General features: G+C 45.0%; 2 protein-coding genes and 1 pseudogene across 2 annotated transcripts; 2 read left to right on the forward strand and 1 right to left on the reverse strand.

Annotated features, from left to right (window-relative positions):
- The first annotated feature begins 2,641 nt into the window (after positions 1–2,641).
- On the forward strand, positions 2,642–3,503 carry LOC146372780 (olfactory receptor 4B13-like). The gene is given in 2 exon segments (XM_084951385.1): positions 2,642–3,454; positions 3,456–3,503. Coding segments are annotated over 2 exon segments (861 nt in total).
- Positions 3,504–6,948: 3,445 nt separating this feature from the next.
- Positions 6,949–7,887, forward strand: LOC146372781 (olfactory receptor 11A1-like). The gene has a single exon (XM_084951570.1). It carries the CDS (start codon positions 6,958–6,960, stop codon positions 7,885–7,887), a length of 930 nt encoding a protein of 309 aa, XP_084807696.1. The 5' UTR covers positions 6,949–6,957.
- A 4,681-nt stretch (positions 7,888–12,568) lies between these two features.
- On the reverse strand, positions 12,569–13,814 carry LOC146372782 (olfactory receptor 4B13-like; annotated as a pseudogene).
- Positions 13,815–23,892: the final 10,078 nt, after the last annotated feature.

The following is a 23,892-nucleotide window of genomic DNA, read 5'->3' on the forward strand; positions in this document are numbered from 1 at the left end:
GATCAGGGGCAGTACCCCTGGACTGGCAGACCGGGGTGGTGGTCCCCATCTTTAAGAAGGGGGACCGGAGGGTGTGTTCCAACTACAGGGGGATCACACTCCTCAGCCTCCCCGGGAAAGTCTATGCCAGGGTGCTGGAAAGGAGAGTTTGTCTGCTAGTCGAACCTCAGATTCAGGAGTGGGAGTTTTCCCAACCAGTCTACATGTGTTTTGTGGACTTGGAGAAGGCATTCGACCGTGTCCCTCGGGGGGTCCTGTGGGAGGTACTGCGGGAGGGTGTCTGGCCCACTAAAATGGGCCATTCGATCCCTGTATAACCGTTGCAAGAGCTTGGTTTGCATTGCCGGCAATAAGTCGGACTCATTCCCGGTGGGTGATGGGCTCTGCCAGGGCTGCCCTTTGTCACCGATTCTGTTCATAATTTTTATGGACAGGATTTCTAGGCGCAGCCAAGTGGCGGAGGGTTTTCACTTCGGTGGCCTCAGAATTTCATCTCTGCTTTTTGCGGATGATGTGGTTCTGTTGGCTTCATCGAGTGATGGCCTCCAGGTCGCACTGGAACGGTTTGCAGCCGAGTGTGAAGCAGTGGGAATGAGGATCAGCACCTCCAAATCTGAGGCCATGGTTCTGAGCCAGAAAAGGGTTGCGTGCTGTGGTGGCAGATTTCTTTTCTCATGTATTAATCACATATTCAATCATATCACATTAGTTATAGTAATATCACTTTCTCACTATACTATAGTAAGAGCACTCCTGTCACCAGTTTACATGCATGTGGAATGTTAACACAGTGAGGCCGTTGTAATGGGAGACGTTAAACAGATAGTGGTACTCCTTCTGCTTATCAGGGATGTAAATCCTTAGGTGACAGCCAAGCAGGAAACAAGGTCATAATTCTCTCTGTGAGCGAGAAGGTATAGCCCCCCCGTGAGAGGGGCCAATGTGTAAGAGTTTGTGGAATGTTCTTTGTCTGTGTCTCTGTATATAAGATGTAAGGGCGGTGGCCACAATTCAGGAATGGTCCTGGCGTTTCACTGGGATGCTCTCTCCACATTGCGGTGACTGGCCATCCTGAGGTAAAATTGCCTCAGTCCCACCGTTGTTTTCAAAAAGGGGGAACCACGGGGTGTGCTTCAGCGACTCACACATGCAGGTTATTGTTAAATTTTCCACAACAATGCCCACTCCGGGTCGGGGATGAGCTGATGCCCCTAGTGCAGGAGTTCAAGTATCTCGGGGTCTTGTTCACGAGTGATGGGAGAAGGGATCCGGAGATCGACAGACGGATTGGTACTGCGGCCGCAGTGATGCGGACGCTGATGTGTAAAAGCAGAGCTCTCAATTTACCGGTTGATCTACGTCCCTACCCTCACCTATGGCCACGAGCTGTGGCTGGCCTCTCCCTTAGAGATAGGGTGAGATGTTCAGCCATCCGGGAGGGGCTCAGAGTAGAGCCGCTGCTCCTCCACATCGAAAGGAGCCAGCTGAGGTGGTTCGGGCATCTGACAAGGATGCCTCCTGGGCGCCTCCTGGGTGAGGTGTTCGAGACATGTCCCACCAGGAGGAGGCCCCGGGGCAGACCCAGGACACGCTGGAGAGATTATATCTTTCGGCTGGCCTGGGAACGCCTTGGTGTTCCCCCAGGTAAGCTGGAGGAGGTGGCTGGAGAGAGGGAGGTCTGGGCTTCTCTGGTTAGGCTGCTTCCCCCGCGACCCGGCCCCGGATAAAGCGCAAGAAGATGGATGGATAAAAGAAAAGAAAAGAAAAGAATCGTGAAAACAACGGTCGATCAAATAGACCAATATGGCAAGGCTGTGATGATCCACTTGATAAAGTAAATCTGTTGGGTGTCTTTCTTGGCCTTCAGACAACAATTTTGATGGCTAAAGAACCAAATGGGACAGGCAAAATAACAATAAAAAACGGAGCAGGTAACTGAGCAGTGTAGTACTGTACTGTGTAGATAGCAGAGAGCAGCAGTAAACTGGAAGAGAATGGAGGATTCAGAAAAGTGCAAGTGTTCACAACCAGATAATGGGATTTACAGGGAGAGGTTAGAAAAATAAGATCATCTTTGTAAAGACAAGAACATAAGCCTGATTGGGGAATTTCTTGGCCTCCTTGCTGGGATTTCCTGAATCCCCTTTGTCCTTTTAAAAACAGTAATAGGCAGTCTTAAACATAAGTGTTAGATAATGAGCTCTGCCTCCTGCGGTGGGTGTCAGCTGAGATTAGAAGATGCATCAAATTTTCAGGTCAATGACAGCAGAAGATCAGCTCATGTAAGGATTTCATCCAAGACTTTGTTGTAATCATTAGAATACTTTTGATAAGGGAACGATAAGTTTGGCTTATGTTTAACTTTTATTGTCTTTATTTATTATAAGCATATGGTCAGTGATGACACATTAAACCAACCCTTGCTCTTTGCTCCTGTAACAGATTTATGTTTCATCTAGGTCCAGCTTCTCATTGAAAATGTATATACAATAAGTTTAGAGCTTGTTTCTTCTGAACTTATTTATTATCATTAGGTTTGATGAGCCAGTTGTACAGCCAGCAGATCTGTGAGATGTTGGAAAGATAAACAAAACAACATATTTTTAGGTGACCCATTCAGTTATCGTGAATCCAAAGAACAATGATGATAAACACCACACAGGTCTCCTTTTTCACCCTTGCTGGCTATTTTGACACAGGACGTGTCACTTACTTGTGCTTCATTGTTATTCTTGCTTTGTATATTTTCATTGTAGGTTCCAATGTCCTGCTGATTGTGGTTATCTGTGTGAACAGAAGCTTACATGAACCTATGTACATGTTTCTGTGCAGCCTGTTTGTGAATGAGCTGTATGGTAGTACAGGGCTGTTTCCGTTCCTCCTGCTTCAGATCCTCTCTGATGTTCACACTGTTTCTGCTTCATTTTGTTTCTTGCAGATCTTCTGTGTCTATGCATATGGAAGTATTGAGTTTAGTAACTTGGCTGTTATTTCTTATGACAGATATCTTGCCATCTGCTGTCCTCTGCGATATCACACATGTATGAGTTCTAGTAAGGTATCTGTGCTCATTGCACTAACATGGTTGTTGACTTTTTTTGCAATAAGTGTTTTAATTTCTCTGAGTGCTCCTCTGCAGCTGTGTGGGAACATCATTAACAAAGTGTACTGTGACAACTACTCCATTGTTAAACTGGCCTGTTCTGACACCACAGCCAATAACATCTATGGAATACTCTACACGTTCACTTTAGTTCTTCTGGTAACTTTAATTTTTTACACCTACATGAGGATCCTTAAAGTCTGTTTTTCTGGATCCAAACAGACACGACACAAAGCCATCAGCACCTGCACGCCTCACCTCGCCTCACTGCTCAACTTTTCATGTGGTGCTTTTTTTGAAATTATACAAAACAGATTTGATATGAGACAGCTCCCAAATATGTTGCGTATTTTTTTATCAATATATTGGCTGACGTGCCAACCACTCTTCAATCCTGTAATCTATGGGCTAAATCTGACCAAAATCCGAGTCTCATGTAAAAATGTAATTTGTAGAATGAAGGTTTTTACACTTTTTCACAAATCAAACTTTAAAATATAATATCCAGTTAAAACTATGTGTTTGTGCTTTATTCAGCAAATATTTGGCAGTTAAATTTCTCCACAGTCAATTCTGGAGAAGATTAAATACGTCTTCATGTCAGAATCAAGATCCATCCAGTTTGTCTTTTTTGTTTTCCTGATCCGTCTCTTTTCTGATTTGTATTCAGCCTCAAGCTGACAGGTTTACAAGGAATGTTGCAGTGTCTTATTATAATGAAATCTTATGAGAAATGATATAATAAACTAAACACAGAATTGTCTGAACTGGTATTGTTTTTGGTCTTAATGTGTCTGAAATCAGAAGTCATTGTGCCATCACTTAGTTCATTATTTAATATATTTAGAAGCGTTAAGTTAGCCTAAAGGCTACAAGATCATTTTTGGCAGTCAGGTTGTTAGTTAGGGATAATGGTACAGCTGATTTGGTGCACAGATTTAATCCCAGTTTCTTTGCCTTTTAGATTTAATAAATGTAAGTTAGTAAACAGGTTTTTCTCTTTATCCCGATACAGATGTGATTTCTTCCATTTTATAAACGCCTGCTTATGCCTGAAATTTCTGCAAACCAACAGATTAAACAGTCACTGACTTTGTTGCAGTAACCAGTGAAAATGGAAGTGAGAAAACATCCATCTGCTCTGTTCTGGTTATCCTTATCAGGGTCGCTGGAACCTGTCACAGCTGCCATAGGGTGTGGGGTGCTACTTTGCTGTCAGACCCAAAAGATACAGCATTTATGCTGGATATGAAAAATGTATGTGTGTGTGTTTAACCAAATAATAAGTTCAGTGTAGGGCTTTGAGTTATAATTTTCCATCTTCAGTTTCGATCACTGCATGTGAAAAATAAAAAAACAATTTTTAAGTTTCAATTTTAATGTTGTTTATATAGAATTAAATCACAAAGACAGGTTCTTCAAGGCATTTCATATAAAGACCATACAAAAATACATATGCAGAGCATATCCTAGCAGCACATATTGTTAATTTACTGAGGAGGTGTCATAACTAAGGAGAGCTGCAGGACTCAAAATGCAGACTTGGGAGGTTAAGTTCAGTGTGTTTTGTTTATAGTCAGTGTTCAACAATCATCCAAAGTGCCCTTAATAGAAGTCTGATAATTCATTGGCTCCAGTTCAGGCAAATCCACAGAGTCTGTTCCCACAGCTAGGTCTCTCTCTAGGCTTAAATATCATGCACTTAGCTCCTACTTTACCTACCAATTGGATCATCTGTGGTGACAGATGAAGTGCAGGCCTGTGGCTGGCACACGATCAGTTATCAAAACCAAACAGAAACAGTTGCATGTTTATCTCATGCAACAGTACATGAGTGGAAACAAATTGAAAGCTGTCTGAAGAAAAAGACTCATTATTATATCTATTTCAATTCAATTCTATTGTATTTATACAGTGCAAAATCACAGTAACAGTCATTTATTGTAAGGAAGAAGGAAGAAACCTCCGGCAGAACCAGGCTCAGGGAGGGGCGGGGCCATCTGCTGTGATTGGTTGGGGTGAGAGAAGGAAAGCAGGATAAAGACATGCTGTGGAAGAGAGACAGAGATTAATAACAAGCATGATTCAATGCAGAGAGGTCTGTTAACACTGGCCTCATAGGCCAGGTGTTCCGTTCACAGGCTGCATGTGCTGCCTGGGCAATGGGTGGCCACAGTCCACTATATTTGGACTATATTTGGGGTACCACATGGTAGGTGGGCAGGTGCGCCTGCAGGTGGATAAAACAATGGCTATCACAGCCTGCCCCCATCTTAAGACTAAAACAGAGGTGTGACAGCTCTTGGCGCTGGCTGGTTTTTATCCATGGTTCGTCCTGAACTTTGTGGAGCTGAGCAGCCCCTTAACTTATCTCATCCAAAAGGATGTCCCTGATTGGACCAGATCTGGTCAATTGGACAGAACAGTGCCAGGCAGCTTTTGCACAGGTGAAGAAGGTTCTCTGTGGGGAACCCCTGCACCATTTCTAACTTTTCCCTACCTTTCATCCTGCAGACTGATGCAGACTGACGTATGCCCGGGGGCTGTTTTTTCCTAGCAGTTAAGAAAGGTTGTGTACATCAGCAGGAAACCTTTGGAGTGGGAGTCCAGGTACAGCATCGTGGAGACAGAGTGCTTAGCAATCTGGTGGGTGGTCAACTTCCTCCATTATTACCTCCGGGGCCACCCTTTCACCTTCTGTTTGGATAATGCCCCCCCTGCACTGGCTCCACTGCATGAAAGATCCCAATGCCGGGATCTCACGGTGGGTTCTTGCTCTTCAGCCTTTTAAGTTCAAAGTGGTCCATAGGCTGGGGGCACAAATGGTCGTGGCTGATTTCCTCTCCCACCCAACTGGCAAAGTGTGGTTTGTGGCTCAGCTGCAGGGCAGTGGTACACCAGCAGGTTCAGGGTGTCAGGGGAGGCTGGTTGTCACGGCCGGTGAACATTACCTAATCCACCTTCTCTACTTCAGGAGCCACCGGGGCCAGAGGAGGAGGGCAGTAAGTCGGAGCTGCCAGGAAACACCCGAATCTGTGCAGAGTGTGTGATGTGGAACAATGGAGGTAGCTGGAAAGCTGCTCTGATAAGGGCGAAAGAAAACACTGCAAATAAATATTGCTTGAAAAATGTCCTTCATTTTTGGCAAGCAGCAACAAATACCTCTCTCTACGTCTCAAGGCACATACTGGTACCCTACTGTTGTCACTCGTAATTACATTAGGAAATTAACAGTAAAAAGTAGGTGGAAAATGGGAAACCAGTAACTTTAGAATGTTAAGTGTTTAACTGGGAAAACTGGGACAATCTGGGCAAAAAAAAAAAACATTGTGTCCATTACACAAAAGGAACCCATGATAGTGTGTAGCTTTTTCCTTATTACTGACCTTGTTAGTCATGGAATCATAATCTAAAATATGGACACATACAAAAGCAAACATACAAACACATCCCACAAATAAAAAAAAAACCCTCTTACGTCTGTGGATTCTTTATTAAAGTGCAAAATATGATTATAGTTGTTTGTGTTGATAGAACAAACTTCCAACGTTACCAAGAGACGCTTCCTGTGGGATGTTGGGTAATAGGGTCAGTCTCTTGCCGTGGGCTTTCCCTGAACTGAAATGGTTAAAAGGGAATGCAGAGTTTCACTCAGTTAGGAGGGGCTGACTGTGACCAGGTAAGGACAGCAGGTAGACACTGGGATTTACACAGTGGTCTAAAACCAAGCTGATGTTGATTTCACATTGAGTAATTTCATCTGACCACAGACAAACTGACCACAGTTTCAGTCTGTTAAAATCACATCATCCAGTGGGCACCGTCAATAAGCTTTATCAACTGAAGTGGTAATCATGACAAACTCTACACAGTTCTCACATTTCAGACTTGCATTCTTGAATATTGGGATTTTCAAGTATTTATTTTTTATGCTTGTCATGTGTTTCTTTATTTCAGTAGTTTGCACCAATTTCCTGCTGATTGTGGTTATCTGTGTGAACAGAAGCTTACATGAACCTATGTACATGTTTCTGTGCAGCCTGTTTGTGAATGCACTGTATGGTAGCACATCTCTGTTTCCACTGCTCCTGCTTCACATCATCTGTGATATTAATATCATTTCTGCATCTTTATGTTACTTGCAGATTTATTGTATTCACTGCTATGGGAGTGCTGAATATCTTAATCTGGCTGTTATGTCTTATGACAGATATCTCGCTATCTGTTTTCCATTGCAATACAACACATACATGACACCCAAGAGGATTGCTATACTAATTGCTATAATATGGTTATATGCTATTCTTGCATGTGCTCTCATGATTTCATTGAGTTCCACTTTACCACTTTGTGGGAACATTATTGACAAAATGTACTGTGACAACTACTCTGTCATAAAGCTGGCTTGTTCTGACACTAAAGCACTTAATATATATGGAATTATTATTGTTTTATGCACAGTATGTTGTCCTCTGATATTCATGCTTTACACTTACATAAAAATCCTTAGAGTTTGTTCTTCTGGTTCCAAACAGGTGAGGAAGAAAGCTGTCACTACCTGCAGTCCTCATCTTGCCTGTGTGTTAAACTTTTCATGCGGAGCTTGCTTTGAAATATTACAGAGTAGGTTCAATATGAGCGGTGTACCTATTTTGTTACGTATATTTCTGTCATTATATTGGCTAATAAGCCAACCACTATTAAATCCTTTAGTTTATGGCCTGAACATAACTAAGATCCGCATTTTATGTAAAAATCTGCTGACACTTAGACCTTTAAATTGAAGTAAAGTTTTGCATGATGATCCTAGACATACATTTTCTAAGGAGTTTCTTGGCTTTGGCTACACCTTAAGTCAACCTTAAGAAAAAATAGAAATTAAACCTTATTTACAGGCAGCCATGGGTCTTTTAAATGCCTTAGGATGTTTGAATGTTACTATTTTATTCTCGACTTCTAGATTTTGGGTTAGAGTTACATTTTTTGTATTACTATGTATATTTTTTAATTACTATGTCTGCTTGATGGTTGTGTAATTTCTGCTGACTACACAATAAATTGCCTAAAATAAAGAAATACTTGATCCATGAATGAAGTGAAAATCATCATTACTGAAATGTTCCCGTCACTTTAAAGTGCTGTAATTTAAAAATATTTAGCGTGTTTGCAATCAACCCTCTGCACTCTACATCATTTCAACAATATATCTGGACAGTCACACTGAACAAAGCTTTCGACCTTCAAAAGACGGAGTGCCAATTCATATGAGCACACTTGCAGTGTTTATATGAAAATGATTGAAACCAGCTTTCTTTAGTAGGAAAATAAAATATTTTCAACCCTAACAGTGGGTTGCTTGAGGGCGCTCCACCTGGGTCGTCATTCTGGGAGACTTCAACACTCATGTGGGCAACTACAGTGAAACCTGGGGGGAAGGGTCTGATTGACCTAAAACTGAGAAGTGTTCTGTTACTGGACTTCTGTGCAAGAGTAACACCCTAGGCCACATCGATGATCAATCTTATAATCGTATCATTGATCTGGGTTTGGTTAACATATGGGACTTTGCAGACAGCCTATGCATACCAGCAGTCCAAGCAGAACGTGACTCGGGCAGTGGCTGAAGCAAAAACTCGGGTCTGGGAGGACTTCAGAGAGGCATTGGAAAAATATTTTTGGACTGCCTTGAAGTTATTCTCTCGGTGGCATCCGTGCCACCGTCCAGGGAACTGCTGAGGAGAGCCCCAGACAAGGGGTCACCCAGTAGCCACAGAGCAGAAGCCAGAGGGGGCTGCACTGGCGTGCCCGCCGGCTCTGCCGGCGGCCAGCTGTGCCAGAGTGAACCGAGCCGGAGGATCGAGGGCCCCCTACGCACTGGAAGAGGCCTGACCAAGCAACAGGCGCTAGGCCCCGCCAAGTAGCCACCGGGAGTGAGCTGGTACATACCTGAGCGCCCAGCCCCGGACACCAAGAACCACCAACGCACCGACCCCTGAGGGCATCAGTTACCGGCAGGGAGTGTGGTGAGGGGAGATAGGCCTCCATACTTCGGAGGGCCTGGGAGTTCCCAGAGAGGTGGAGTCAAGGTCAAGGTCAAGGTAACTTTATTTATACCCATAGGCAAGGTAAATTTGCTTTACAGAAAAAATGCTGTCATTTTTTCTGTAAAGCAAATTCACAGAAATCTAAGACCCGACCTGACATAGACACAGACAAACAGGCACACACAGACACAAACATGCATTCCACCCTCATGCACACATATACAAATACTGAGCACTCACCCAACGTAAGGATAGACATAAATGGACATGTTCACACAATCACACTTCCCAAACATACCCCGGGTCCAGGTACCCTCGCCCCCAGAGGGGGAAACGGCAGCTAGACCCAGGAGATGTTACTCTTTCCCCCGGGGTGGAGGCAAGCAGACCACCCAGGCTCCGCAGCAGCAGGGAGGCCCCGCATCCCAGATCCCAATCGGACGGCCAACACCTCCTTCCAGCCCCCCCGCCCCGATGGCCAGCAGTGAATGGGGGTGTGTGAAGACCCCAAACCTCCCTTCTCTCGCTCATGTGTAGTGTTGCTGCGTGTTGTTCTAAGGTGCATTTAAAACACGGGAGAGCATGGTGCTGCTGCCAGAGAGCAGCAGGTGTTAGCACAGCCCCTCCCGAGAACCCTCAATGTCTACATGGATTTAAAATTGAGAGGTGGGCACCGGCGCCAGAGGTGGGGTTGAATACACAGACCGTCAAGGCCCTATATGTATGTGTTATGTGATTGTGAGTAATGTGGATGTCTAAGTTGTGGAATAAAATTGAGGCACAGGTGGCCAGAAGGGGACGGGGGATGCCTCCCCTGCACCCTGGTGACACACCCGCACCCCAAGGCCCTTGGGGTGGCAGCCGGTGATGGGCAGGAAAAGTAGGCACCCCCGTCCTTCGGCACCCACCAAGGCAAGGGAGCCCAAGCCCATCCAGACCGGGGCCTACGGCAGCAGCACCACCAAGCCCCACAGGACCCGGGGCAGCCTACCCGACCCATCGCAGAGGAAACTGTACCCACCCAACATTCAATCATCTCCCAGACTACACAATAGTAGACACCCAGGTTAAGTTTATTCTCCACCTCTCCTATGTCTCTCCCTCTCCTGCAGAGTGGACTCCTGCAAGGATGGAACAACCTCCCTGCCAGTTAAAGAGCCCCCCAGTTAGGCCGATGCACCAGACGCCCCCTGCGCCAGGGCTGAGCCCCCGTGCAACCACCCGCCCACAACCTCGGCGACACACCAACGAGGACCGAAGCCCCCAAGGCCCAGCCAGAGCCCTAGCACGGAGGCGAAGCACCCCCGAACCCCCACGCCTGCCAGATCCACTCAGGGGCAGCCAGGCTACCAGGTCAGTAACCTACGTCCGCCAGCACAGACCCTCCCCCAGCCCTGCTGCACGCGGAGAAGAGGAGAACACCCTCTAAGAGCAACCAGAGCCACTAACCAGGTTATGACCACAACCCCTGGATTAAGCCCTCCAGGGATAACGTCCCTAGGGATTCTCCAGATGCCCTAAGGCGGGACCAAACCACGCCCCCCCACCCCTGCTAGGTGATGGAGCCGATCAAAGGGGCTCAGACGGATGATCTAATGTGGTGGCAGAGGCTGTCTCGAGACTAATGTGATCTATTAGATGGTTTCTATATTGGCTAGAATTAAGATTATTTTTATTTTTCCAGTTCATGAGGACCGTTTTCTTGGCGATGCATAGGGCAGTAAAAGCCATGTGGACTGTATTAGTTTCTGTAGTGACATCATCCAATTTGCCCAACAAACACACTAAAGGGGAGGTTGGAATTTTACATTTCAGACACTTTGATAAGTCTTCACATATCCCGCACCAAATCTTCTGCACTGGTGGACAGAACCAAAGAGCCTGGATGTAATTGTCTGGTGTATTGCCTTGACAGTGTGAGCAGTTGTTGGAAGATGTAAAGCCCATCTGGAACATCCGATGACCTGTATAGTGCACTCTATGTAGTATTTTGTATTGTATTAATTGCAGACTGGGATTTCTAATCAATTTAAAGGTTTTTAAGCATACCTGAGACCAGAAGTTTGACTGATAAATCTGCTTCCCACTTTGCAATAGGAAGTGATATTGATTCATCTATTTTAGAAAGTGTTCTGTATATTTTAGACAATAATTTGGGGGATTTAAGAGTAAGAAAATGTAGCGCACTTGGTGGAGTTTGTAATTCAACTTGACTGAGGTTAAATTTCTTTTTTACTATGGATTTAAGATAAGATAAGATAAAATAAGCTTTATTAGTCCCACACGTGGGAAATTTGTTTTGTCACAGCAGGAAGTGGACAGTGCAAAAGTTATGAAGCAAAAATTAGAATACAATAGTTTGTTGATATTCTAAAAATCTTTTCTTGTTGATCCCATATTATATAACTAGTCTGTCAAATGGAATAAATTCTGTTCCTTCTAATATATGTTCTAAGTATTTAATTCCTTTACAACTCCAATCTGGAAAATTAATCTAATCTTAATTAACATACATTTTTATCACAATTTGGAGATACTGTATTTTGGAAATTCTGTTCCCCATGTAGGTATTTCTAGATTCAGTCGTGTGATGGATTTGATTATATTCAGTAAATTTACTGTTTCTGATTCTTTATTTTGATATAAGCTGAAATAAAGTTTCCACAGTATTTTCTACATTTTTTAAAATCGCTTTCTCATGAATGACAAAAATAAATGTAGTATTTTCTTTTCAATGCAAATTTCTGGATTGTTCCAAATGGCTGTTAGTTGACATGGGATAAATGAAGAGGTGAAGTTCTTTTTAAAAATTTCCACCATAAGAGGTGTTTATGTGAAGGCTTTGAAAGCAGTCATGATTCTTAATACTGGAGCTGATGAGTGCGAGATTAGAAATTTTTCTAGGTCCAGCCAAGGGACCTAGAAGGTCCATTTTGAAATATATGACAATCTATTGCATGAGATAAAATGTAGTAATAAAAAGATCACCATTGTGTTTGGGCTTTTGCAGAGTTTTTATATTTATCCATAACAGTTTATTTTTCCTTAAAACTTCCAAAAGTTTGAATCTAGTGATGTAAACCAAGCAATACAAGGGTTATTTGTGACCAGTTCAAAACTTGTTTATTTTAGGCAAAATCATCACTTTATTGGCAACTACTCTTCCCATGAGGTAAAAGTTTTCCTACATGTGAGATCATCCTCTAACATTTTCAGTAGGGGAATGTAATTCAAGTCTGAGAGCCTGGTGGAAAATGTATACCTAAATGTCTAATATTACCCAACTGTAGTGGATTGGTGGAGGTGTTCTGAAAATTACAATTCAGAGGCAGAATTTGTAAGAGAAGAAAAGTAATACACCATACACATATAGGCTTAAAAAAGGTCAATAACTGTTATTTCAGAGGTGTGTGTTTGTTATCAGACTTTTACAGATGTTGCGGATTTTGGTCATTTTCAGGCCGTACATCACAGGATTGAAGAGCGGCTGGCATGTAAGAAAATATAATGATAAAAATATGCGCAGCATGTTTGGCACATTTTTCGTATTAAATCTGCTCTGTAAAATTTCAAAGCTCGCTCCAAAGGAAAAGTTCAATATGGAAGCCAGGTGAGGCGTGCAGGTACTGACAGCCTTCTGTCTCGTCTGATCAGAACCAGCAAAACAAACCAGCAGAATCTTCATGTAGGTGTAAAGAATGAAAAGCAAAGCACCAAAGATTGTGCTAAAAGTAGCAAGGAGGCCATACAAGTTGATCACAGTGGTGTCTGAGCATGCTAACTTCACAACAGAGTGTGTGTCACAGTATACTTTATAAATTGTGTTTCCACAGAACTGCAAAGGTGAAGTTAAAGATAGCAAGACAACCATTGCAAAACAAGGATAGAACCACGTTGCAGCTATAAGTATGCTGATTTTTTTTGATGTCATATGTGTGTTGTATTGCAGAGGACAGCAGATAGCGAGGTACCTGTCATAAGACATGATGGCTAAATTTAAATATTCTACAGCCCCATATGAATGTACACAGAAAACCTGCAGGAAACAGATACCGGTAGAAACAGTGTGAACATCAGAGAGGATCTGAACCAGGAGGGACGGAAACAGCCCTGTACTACCATACAGCTCATTCACAAACAGGCTGCACAGAAACATGTACATAGGTTCATGTAAGCTTCTGTTCACACAGATAACCACAATCAGCAGAACATTGGAACCTACAATGAAAATATATAAAGCAAGAATAACAATGAAGCACAAGTAAGTGACACGTCCTGTGTCAAAATAGCCAGTAAGGGTGAAAAAGGAGACCTGTGTGGTGTTTATCATCATTGTTCTTTGGATTTAGAACAATTGACTGGTTCACATCAATAAATAATTTACCTTTTCTTGAAACTGGACTGCACTGACACCACATGCACCTTACACATTAAGCTCACCGGAGGATGAGTGAGTGTTATAATACTAAAGCAATTCATTGTCAGGGAAAGAACATAAGGTCAATTAAAGGTTTAGTTTAGAAATAACTAACAAAATGTCCCGTTGCCCTGTCCCCACTGAGCTGAAACACTGCTTCAGCTTCTTATAAATCTTCCTAGAGAGAGAGAGAGAGAGAGCGAGAGAGAGAGAGAGAGAGAGATTAGTTCATAAGTTTTTTTTACTCTAAATTTGGTAAATATTCAACCTCAAATTAATTGTATTTCCTCTATCCCACAGCAGCACAGTTCAGCACTGCCAGGTACCTAAAGGAAGACAGAGGGGAAAATGTAGGCCTACCGGATTGTTCTTTGCTATTTATTTTACTGAGAGTATTAAATTAACCACAAACTTACAACATCAAGGAAATGTATGTAGAAGTAAAATGCTCTATTCACATCCCAACCTATTGTTTCCTTCAGATTAAAGTTACGGGAGAATACCCAGAACTTCACACAGTGGCACTGAAGGTAGTGTTGCTATTCCCATTCTCATACTTTTGTGAGCCCGGATTTTCTGCTCTAACAGCCGGTGCTAGGCTGTTCTGGAGGATCTGAGGAATAATGGCCCTGTCCTGCTCATGCAGGGATGACCCACCACTGCCAGTTGCCCGTTGGCTCTGGTCCTTTGGGCCTCTTGACCTTTGGCTATGAAGGCTCCACCGTGTGCCTCCCTCTTCCTTCTTCTGGGGATGACACATAGTTATCCTCAGGGCGTGTGGCCTCTGGTGTTCAGTTCTCTTCAGGGTCAGGGGTTTGTGCATGGCCTCGTCATATTCTAACTGTGGTGTTCTTGTGTGCCCAGTTTGTTTTTCCTGGAACAGTACTCAACTCACCTGCAACTTGCTTCGCTGTTCATCTGCAATCACTCATCACCTCATGGGCTTACTAACTACTAACTATCAAATAAGGGAGACTTTGGAGACACTCAATGCACACTCAGCTGTGCTGATGGTGGTCAAGGTCAAGGTCAAGTTTATTTCTACAGCACATTTCAAACAGCCGATGCTGCACAAAGTGCTTAACAATATAAAAATGGCATTAAAAAGCAAAAATGTAATACAATACTAACAGTATAAAACAATAATAGGACAATAAAAGAATTAAAACAATAACTAAAACTATTTCAAATGCTTGGGTCATAGTGTGTTAAAAGCCAGGGCATAAAAATGTGTCTTTAGTAATGATTTAAATTGCTCAAGTGTTTGTGCAGATCTAATATTTAAGGGGAGACTATTCCAAAGTCTGGGACCTGCCACAGACAAGGATCTATCACCATGGGATTTGAGATTAGTCCGTGGGATGGATAGCATTAGTTTTGAGCTAGACCTCGTGGCTTTTCCTGGAGCATAGGCAGAGAGGAGCTCAGACAGGTAAGGAGGGGCTCGGGCATTAAGTGACTTAAAAACAATAAGTAAAAGTTTAAATTGGATCCTGTAGGCGACAGGAAGCCAGTGTAAAGAAGCTAAAACTGGGGTTATATGCTCTCTCCGTTTGGTACCAGTTAGCAGGCGAGCAGCTGCATTTTGAACCATCTGAAGACAATGGATGGTGGCCTGATCTAGACCATAATACAATGAATTGCAGTAGTCTCATCTGCAAGTAAGAAAAAGGTGAATAACACGTTCAAAGACGTTAGCCGGGAGGTATGGCTTTACAATGGCCAGCTGTCTTAACTGAAAAAAACAGGACTGAACTACTGCACTCACCTGCTTATTCAATTTAAAAGAACCATCAATGTAGACACCGAGGTTTTTTACATGTGATTTACAATACGAGGAAAGGGTGCCCAGAGTGCTGTCGATATGATTAAAGTTGCCAAAAATGACAACCTCAGTTTTATTTTCATTTACCTTTAAAAAATTAAATGACCACCACTGTTTGACATCGTCAAGGCAGCGTAATAAGAGCTGGGGATGGTCTGACCCTGCTTTTAAAGGTAGATAAATCTGCAAATCATCAGCAAAACAGTGAAATGAAATGCTGTACCGCGAGAAGATGGAGCCCAATGGCAACAAATAGAGTGCGAACAGGGCAGGACCCAAAATAGAGCCTTGAGGTACACCGTATTTAAGAGGGGCTATTTTGGAGTTATGGGGGCCCATATTGACATGAAAAGACCTTTCTGACAAGTAGGACCGAAACCACTGTACGGCAGATCGTTTTAGGCCAGCATGAAATTCTAGCCGTGATAACAGGATGTCATGGTCGACCGTGTCAAAAGCTGCTGACAAGTCCAACAACAAAAGGGCAGCAGGGCTGCCAGAGTCCAGAGTTAAAAAAATATCGTATTCAATTTAATCAGTTCCTCATCTAAAACATTATTAAACAATACAGTAAATGATAACAGAAATTACACGGGCATTTCCTTTTAAAAATAAGCAAAAAAGAAAAAATATATACTGTAATAATATACTGTAAATACAGACTTCACTTACCCAGTTTATTATGCTATGCAGACCAAATGGCACCTTATTTTTATTAATCACATATTACTCCTCACATCTGGTGTGCGTCTGATACAATTGCAGTCAAGATTGCTGGTCAGAAACTGACAGTGCAGGTAAACGTCAATATAAGGGACATTTAAGGTAGCTTTATGTCCCGGCTAAAACAAGACAGTTGGATACCCTATCCACTCAGGCTACACGCTTCAGCCGTGTCTGCCTCACCTGCCTGCCCGCCGCTTCACTCTGGATCTCTGGAAATAAAGGATGGGATTAACCATCTGTCTCATCCTGCTGCTCAACTAGACACTATTTTTGCCTGCAAAGTAAGACATTGCTCCTAACTCACTGCCTTTCATTTAGGAATTAATTACCCTCTCCCTCTCTTTCAGTAATCCCCACATCAGAGACTCCTGCTACATTTTCCACATTTCCAGTTTTGCACACTGGCAGGGTCTCGCATGGCAAATTGGTCCTGGGTGAGGGACCAGACAAAGAGCGATTCATGGGGGCCAGCCAGGCACAGTTCGAATAAGGGGACCTGGGCCCATCCTCCTGTAGACCCAACAGCCGCAGGAGGTGCCATAGCGGTCGGGTGCGATGTGTGTTGGGCGGTGGCCAGGAACAGAGGCCCTGGCGGATGGATCCCTGGCTACCAAGACTAGCAATTGCAAAGAAAAGCGTCTGGACTTCTTTAAGTTGCTTGAAGACGTTTCACCTCTCATCCGAGAAGCTTCTTCAGTTCTAATGTCAAATGGTGGGGAGTCCCAGATTTAAACCTAGTTGGAGAATATCCCCCGCACAGGGACAAAAGGACCCCCTGATGATCCTCTAATCGCCTGAGCCAAGGTGTGAAACTGGGTGTGGGTCCCAATCAGCCAGGGTTTCGGGTGAGCTCATTGTGAAACCTGGCCCCACCTTATCATGCGATTTCCTGAGGTCAGATGGCCCAGGATGTGAGTGGGTGTTAAGGCATCTGGGGAGGGAACTCAAAACTGGATTATAGATGGCAGACAGTTGGTGTCGTAAACCACCGCCTCTGTTCAAAGATGGTCGCTCACAGTGGACATAGATGCTTCTTTCACTCCTCTTTCAAACCATCTGTCCTCTCTGTCCAAAATGTGAACATTGGCATCCTCGAAAGAGTGACCTTTGACCTTTAGATGCAGATGGACAGCTGAGTCTTGTCCTATGGAGGTGGCTCTTCTATGTTGTGCCATGCGCTTGTGAAGTGGCTGTTTGGGCTCTCCGATGTAGAGGTCTGGGCATTCCTCGCTGCACTGTACAGCATACACCATGTTGTTAAGTCTGTCTTTAGGAGTTTTGTCTTTTGGGTGAACCAGTTTGTGTCTGAGTGTGTTGCTGGGTCTGAAATGCACTGGGATGTCGTGCTTGGAGAAAACTCTCCTGAGTTTCTCTGATACACCGGCTACATAGGGGATGACAGTGTTGTTGCATCTGTCTTTCTTATCCTCCCTCGCTGGTGTCTGATCTTCTTTTCTGTGCCTCTTTGCTGACTTTATAAACGCCCATTTAGGATAGCCACATGTTTTGAGTGCTTCCTTTACATGTGTGTGTTCCTTCTTTTTCCCTTCAGGCTTAGAGGGAACATGTTCTGCCCGGTGGTGTAGGGTCCTAATTACTCCAAGTTTGTGTTCCAGAGGGTGATGGGAGTCAAAGAGGAGGTACTGGTCTGTGTGTGTGAGCTTCCGGTAAACTTCGATGTTGAGGTTTCCATTCTCTTCAATGTGCACAGCGCAGTCCAGGAAAGGCAAACAGTCGTTCTTTGTGTTTTCCCTGGTGAACTTGATGTTTTTATCCACAGCGTTAATGTGCGCAGTGAAGGATTCCACTTCTTGTCTTTTGATTTTGACCCAGGTGTCGTGTACATATCTGTACCAGTGGCTGGGTACTCTTCCTTTGAAAGAGCCAAGAGCCTTTCTTTCCACTTCCTCCATGTAAAGGTTGGCTACAATAGGTGACACGGGGGAGCCCATGGCACAGCCATGTTTTTGTCTGTAGAAGCCTTCGTTGTATTTGAAATATGTGGTGGTGAGGCAGAGGTCTAACAGTGTGCAGATCTGATCGGGTGTGAAGTTGGTCCTGTCTTCCAAGGAGCTGTCTTCTGTAGTCGTTTTCTGACAGTCTCCACGGCCTCCGTGGTGGGTATGCAAGTGAAGAGGGAGACTACATCAAAGGACACCATCATTTCATCTGGATCCAGGGTAAGTTTCTGGACCATGTCAGTGAAGTCGGTGGAGTTCTTGATGTGGTGTGGGGTGTTCCCCACGAGAGGAGCAAGGATGGTAGCAAGGTGTTTCGCAATGTTATAATGTTATAACATTGCAAAACACCTTGCTACCATAGGTTTAAATCTGGGACTCTCCACCATTTGACCTTAGAACTGAAGAAGCTTCTCGGATGAGAGGTGAAACGTCTTCAAGCAACTTAAAGAAGATGCTTTTCTTTGCAAGCTCCTTTGACTACGATGACCTGGATGACTGAGAACCTTCACAGACAAGACTAGCAATTGGTACATGGAATGTCAACTCTCTGGTGGGGATGGAGTCTGAGTTAGTGCATGAGGTTTAATGGTAAATGGCCTGCATTTGTATAGCGCTTTTCTAGTCCTTAAGGACCCCAAAGCGCTTTACACTACATTCAGTCATTCACCCATTCACACACACATTCACACACTGGCGATAGCAAGCTACATTGTAGCCACAGCTGCCCTGGGGCGCACTGACAGAGGCGAGGCTGCCGGACACAGGCGCCACCGGGCCCTCTGACCACCACCAGTAGGCAAACATGGGGTTAGTATCTTGCCCAAGGATATTTGGCATGCAGCCAGGAGGCAGCCTGGGATCGAACCACCGACCTTCTGATTAGTGGCTGACCTGCTCTGCCACCTGAGCTACAGCCACCCCGTTTACAGGTCGGGTTACCGTCAACACATCGCTTGGTGTCAGGAACCAATCTCCTGGAGAGGGGCTGGAAGTCATGATCCTGTGTCTTTTGACCCAAAGTTTTGAGTTTTAGTTTATGTTTATGTTTAAGTCCTTTAGGTTTTCTAAGTTCATTTCTGTTTTGCCTAGGTTGCCTTGTTGTAGTTTAATCTTTCAGATCACCTTGGGTCTTCAACCCCAGTGTTTAAGTTTCCTTTGCCTTCATGTGTGTCGTGTCTGTGCATCTTATGTTGTCAAGCTCTTGTTGTCATGTCTGCGTCTCATTAAGTTTCCTGTTTTATTTTGAAGAGGTATTGTGCTTCTGCGATCCATGTGTTTAGTTTTACTCTCCTCCTGTGATGTTATGTTCATTCATATCAGCTGTTTCCCCATGTGTTTCCACTTCCCCATATCACCTCATGTGTGCATTTAGTCTGTTTCCAGTCATTCATCATCAGATCGTCTGCTAAGTTCACGTCATGTTTCCAGGTCTTTCTATGTATCCATGCCAGGTCTCCATGTTTAAGGTTATATCATGTTTTAATTTTAGTCCACCAAGTTTAGGTTATTGTTCAGTTTCACCCATGCCCTTTGTTTGCATTTATTTTGTCAGGCTTAATGAACAGCTTGTTTTCTGTTAAGATTAAGTTTTGTTCTTGCGTGTCTGCACTTGGGTCCTCTTCCTCACTCAACAGTCTGCTTTGTAGCCAGACTGTGACACTGGACTCTGTCTCAGTCTGGAATTGCCCTTGGTGAGAGGGGGCGAGCTGTGGTGGGTATCCTAGTGTCCCTTCAGCTTGCAGGGTTTCTCCCTGTGGATGAGAAGGTTTGTTCCCTGTGGGTTGGGGAATGGGTCCTGACTGTTGTCCTCGCATATGCACCAAACAACAGATCAGAGTACCCAGCCTTCTTGGGGTCCCTGGGGTGCTTGAGGGTACTCCACCTGGGGACTGTTCTCCTACTGGGAGATTTTCAGGGAGAGTGAGACCTGGAGGGGCTCGACTGGGAGGAACAGCATCCTGGATCTGAACCCAAGGGGTTTTTTGTTACTGGACTGTGCAAACCACAGTTTGTCCATAACGAACACCATGTTCGAACATACGGGTGTCCATAAGTGCACAGGGCACTGGGACATTGATGCGTCTGTCTAGCACAGACCCACCGCTGGAACAAGACAATTCTACTACAACAGCAAAAAGCATGGCACACCAAGCAGAGCTCTTTGATCTCATGTACGAGGGAGAGAACTGTGACAAGCGTGTTCCTGTCGCTCACCCCAGTCGCTCTCGTCTGCTCCCTCGTAACACTGCTCTTTATTGTGGTTACATGAATATGCATAAGTTCATTAACATATGACGTCTTACAGAGGCATACATGTAAACAAAGAGTACCTTGTCTGTGTGTACGTACAGGCATGTGTGTGTGTGTGTGTGTGTGTGTGTGTGTGTGTGTGTGTGTGAGAGGGGGTGGGGGGGGGTGTCAAAATGTGACCCTGTGAAGACTCCCAAAGCTGGTGCCAGGAGTCCAGCGGTCCACCTAAACAACAGGCACTTATACTTAAGCATATACAAAGTAGGTGTCCTCCTATACCATAAATCAGTAAGAGAAAGTACGACCTCTCTCATGACCTTAAGATGTGTGTGCATGCCAGAGTGCTCTGGGAGACACACAGAGTCTTTGCAGACTGCTAAGGATCAGACATCCTATCATTATGCAATCGATTATAAAACTCTAAGCATATATGAGTAAATATTTCTAAGCATAAATGACAATCAACAATATAAACCTGACAGAAATCCTAAGCCGCAGGTCAATGTTTGATTTTGTAATCGTATTACCATAAATTCTGGACACTTGGTTGAAGAGAGGGGCTGAGCTGTCAACTGATCACCACCTGGTGGTGAGTTGAATCAGATGCCGGGGGAGGATGCTGGAGAGACCTGGTGTACTTAAATGTATAGTGAGGGTGCACTGGGAACACCTAGCACAGACCCTGGTTCGTGAGCTCTTTAACACACACCTTCAGCAGAGCTTTAAGAGCATTCCCAATGAGACAGGGGACACTGAGTCGGAATGGACCATGTTGAGCATCTCCATTGCTGAAGCTGCTACACTGAGCTCTACACCACAAGGCGGTTGGTCTCTGTCATGGTGGTAACGAATGGTGGACACCAGAGATGAAGGGAGCCACCAGGCTGAAGAAGAAATCCAGCCGGGCTTAGCCTGTGGGACTTTAGATGCAGCTGCAGCATGACAGGCCAAGCTGAACATGGCTTGGGCAGTGGCTGAAGCAAAAACTTGGGTGTAGGAGAAGGTCGGAGAGGCCATGGAAAAAGACTTTTGGACTGCCTTGAAGTGATTCTGGCAAAATATCAGGCGACTCAGGACGGGAAAGCTGTGGTCTACCTGTACTGTGTATAGCGCAGGTGGTGAGCTGCAGACTTGAATGGCCGACTGTGGTGGTGGATGTGTTCCAACTATAGGGGTGTTCACACTCCTCAGCCTCTCTGGGAAAGTCTATGCCGGGGTGCTGGAAAGGAGAGTTTGTTCGTTAGTCAGACCTCGGATACAGGACGAACAATGGCGGGCGGTGGGCGACCAGGACGGAGGGACTGAGTCCAAAACAAAAAATCCACAAGAAACGCAGGAGCTCAGCAACAGTTCACAGATAGTTCAGGGGGTCGACCCAGAGGCCGACAGCACAGGAGCCAAGGGGAAAAGGGGGGCCGGCCGCACGGATGGCAGCGGCGACAGAGTTCAGGCCCAAAACAACAATGATGTCCAGCCAACTGCTTGGAAAGTGGCTGGCAGTGTTGACGTGGCGAACATGGATGAGACGGCTATGCAATATGTGCCGTCCGAACAGGACATGTACCTGATGGTGGCGTGGCAGCCGCAGGACCGGGCGAGGCAGGACCAGATGAGGCAGGGCCAGGCGACGGTGTGGAAACCATAGATGGAGGATCTGGTGGCGCTGAAGCAGTTCCTCTGACCCTCCAGCAGAAACTGATGATGGCTGAACGGGCCCCTCGGACCCTCCACCGGGAACAGCAGACGGCTGAATGGGCCCCTCAGACCCTCCAGTGGAGGCAGAAGACCGCTGGCTGGGCTCTGCAGGACCCTTGGCGGACACCAGGACACAGGCTGCACTAATGGTTGAGCTGCACACTGAGCCGGTAACTGAAATGCAGACAATGGAGTAGGTACCTGAGCTCCAGGTTGGGCAGCTGACTGGGCTAACAGTAGTGGTGGTGGTGGTAGTGAAACAGGGCTTGGAGCACTGATAGGCAGAGGAGCAGGCTAAAAAAAAAAACAAAAAAAAAAAAAAAAACAGTCCTTGTGAGATTAGCTCTCTGTTTAGAGTGAGCAGATGCAGATGAACAGCAGTCTTTAAAAATCTTAGAGCCAGAGTGAACAGTCTCAACATCCAAAAAAGCCTCTCTTTTACTCACCACAGCAGTCTTTTCTGAAATCCTGGGGTCCGGCTATGGAGAGGGCGTCAGCAGTGTGAGCGCCACTTCCTTCCCAAAGGCTGAACTGACAGGCCGGGCAAAACATCCTCCGTCGGACCGGGCAGCGAATCCTCCACCGGCCTGGGAAGGCAAGCGGCTGTGTCTGGGTGGAGATGGAACTCGTTGAGGAGGAAATCCTGTACGAGGGGATGAAGTGAGCTCATGGAAGACCAGAAATAAGTCGCTGTAGCCGGGCCTCCACAGTGCGGTGAAGCGCCTTCCCGGACTGGTTCAGCCACAGGTTTACCAACTTCTCAATGGAGTAAATAATGTCCTCACAAAGCTCCTCCAACGGGGCGAATTCCAGTGGGTCCGTACCAGAACACTGGGCTGGTCCATATTGTCACGGCTGCAGCGGCACATGTGTGGGGTTGTGAAAGAGCACCCAAAATGCAGGCACATCTTGTGATGTAAGTACTTTATTTAAGGTGAGCAGGATACAGCAGGAGCAGAGAATGGCATACACAGAAACTAAAGGGAAGCTAAATTGAGAAAACTAACAAAACCGACCTGGAATCTGTAAACATACTGCAGAAACACCTGGAGATTTGGGGAGACAACACAGATGGACCAGCAAAAAGCAGAGGAAAGCACAGGGCTTATATACACACAGGAGCAATCAGAGAATGGGAGACAGGAGGGAAACACAGCTGGGAGAAATCAGAGCTGACGAGACAAGGGGAAGCAAAACCAGACACACTACACACAGGACAGGGACTATCAAAGTAAGACAGGAAATACAACAGGTATGCACAGACACAAGCTTAACACAAAAAAATCACACATGGCAACAGGGAGGGAACACACAGGCATACACAAAACAGACGAAACACGGAACCAAGCCCTAAGAATTAAAACGTCTAAACCCAAATACATAGACAGAATACAGTAGAACACAATATCATAATAATAAACACAAAACACCAGGCCAAATGGCCCAGGACCGTGACAGTTACACATTGTGTTTGTAATTTTTATGGACAGACTTTCTAGGCATAGCCAAGTGGTGAAGGACCTCTACTTGGGTCATCTCAGATAATCCCACATCTCTGCTTTTTCCAGCTTCATCAGGTGATGGCCTCCAGCTTGCACTGGAACCGTTCACAGCGCAGTGTGAAGTGGTGGGAATGAGAATCAGCATTGCAACTCTGAGGCCATGGTCCTCAGCCAGAAAATGGTGGAGTGCCCACTGAGGGTCAGGGACAAGTTCTTGCCCCAAGTGGAAGAGTTTAAGTATCTCTGGGTCTCGTTCACGAGTAACAGGAGAAGGGAGCGGGAGATCGACAGATGGATTGGTGCTGCGGCTGCAGTGATGCGGATATGCTGGGTCTCTGCTAGAGTAGTGCAGGAGTCGGACATGGCAGA

Source organism: Perissodus microlepis, chromosome 14 (genome assembly GCF_051167445.1).
Source record: "Perissodus microlepis isolate ML-2025 ecotype Zambia chromosome 14, ASM5116744v1, whole genome shotgun sequence".
Lineage (NCBI taxonomy): Eukaryota > Metazoa > Chordata > Actinopteri > Cichliformes > Cichlidae > Perissodus > Perissodus microlepis.

Coding starts and splice junctions, on each gene's coding strand:
- LOC146372781 (XM_084951570.1), top strand. CDS start 6,958: ATGACAAACTCTACACAGTTCTCACATTTCAGACTTGCATTCTTGAAT.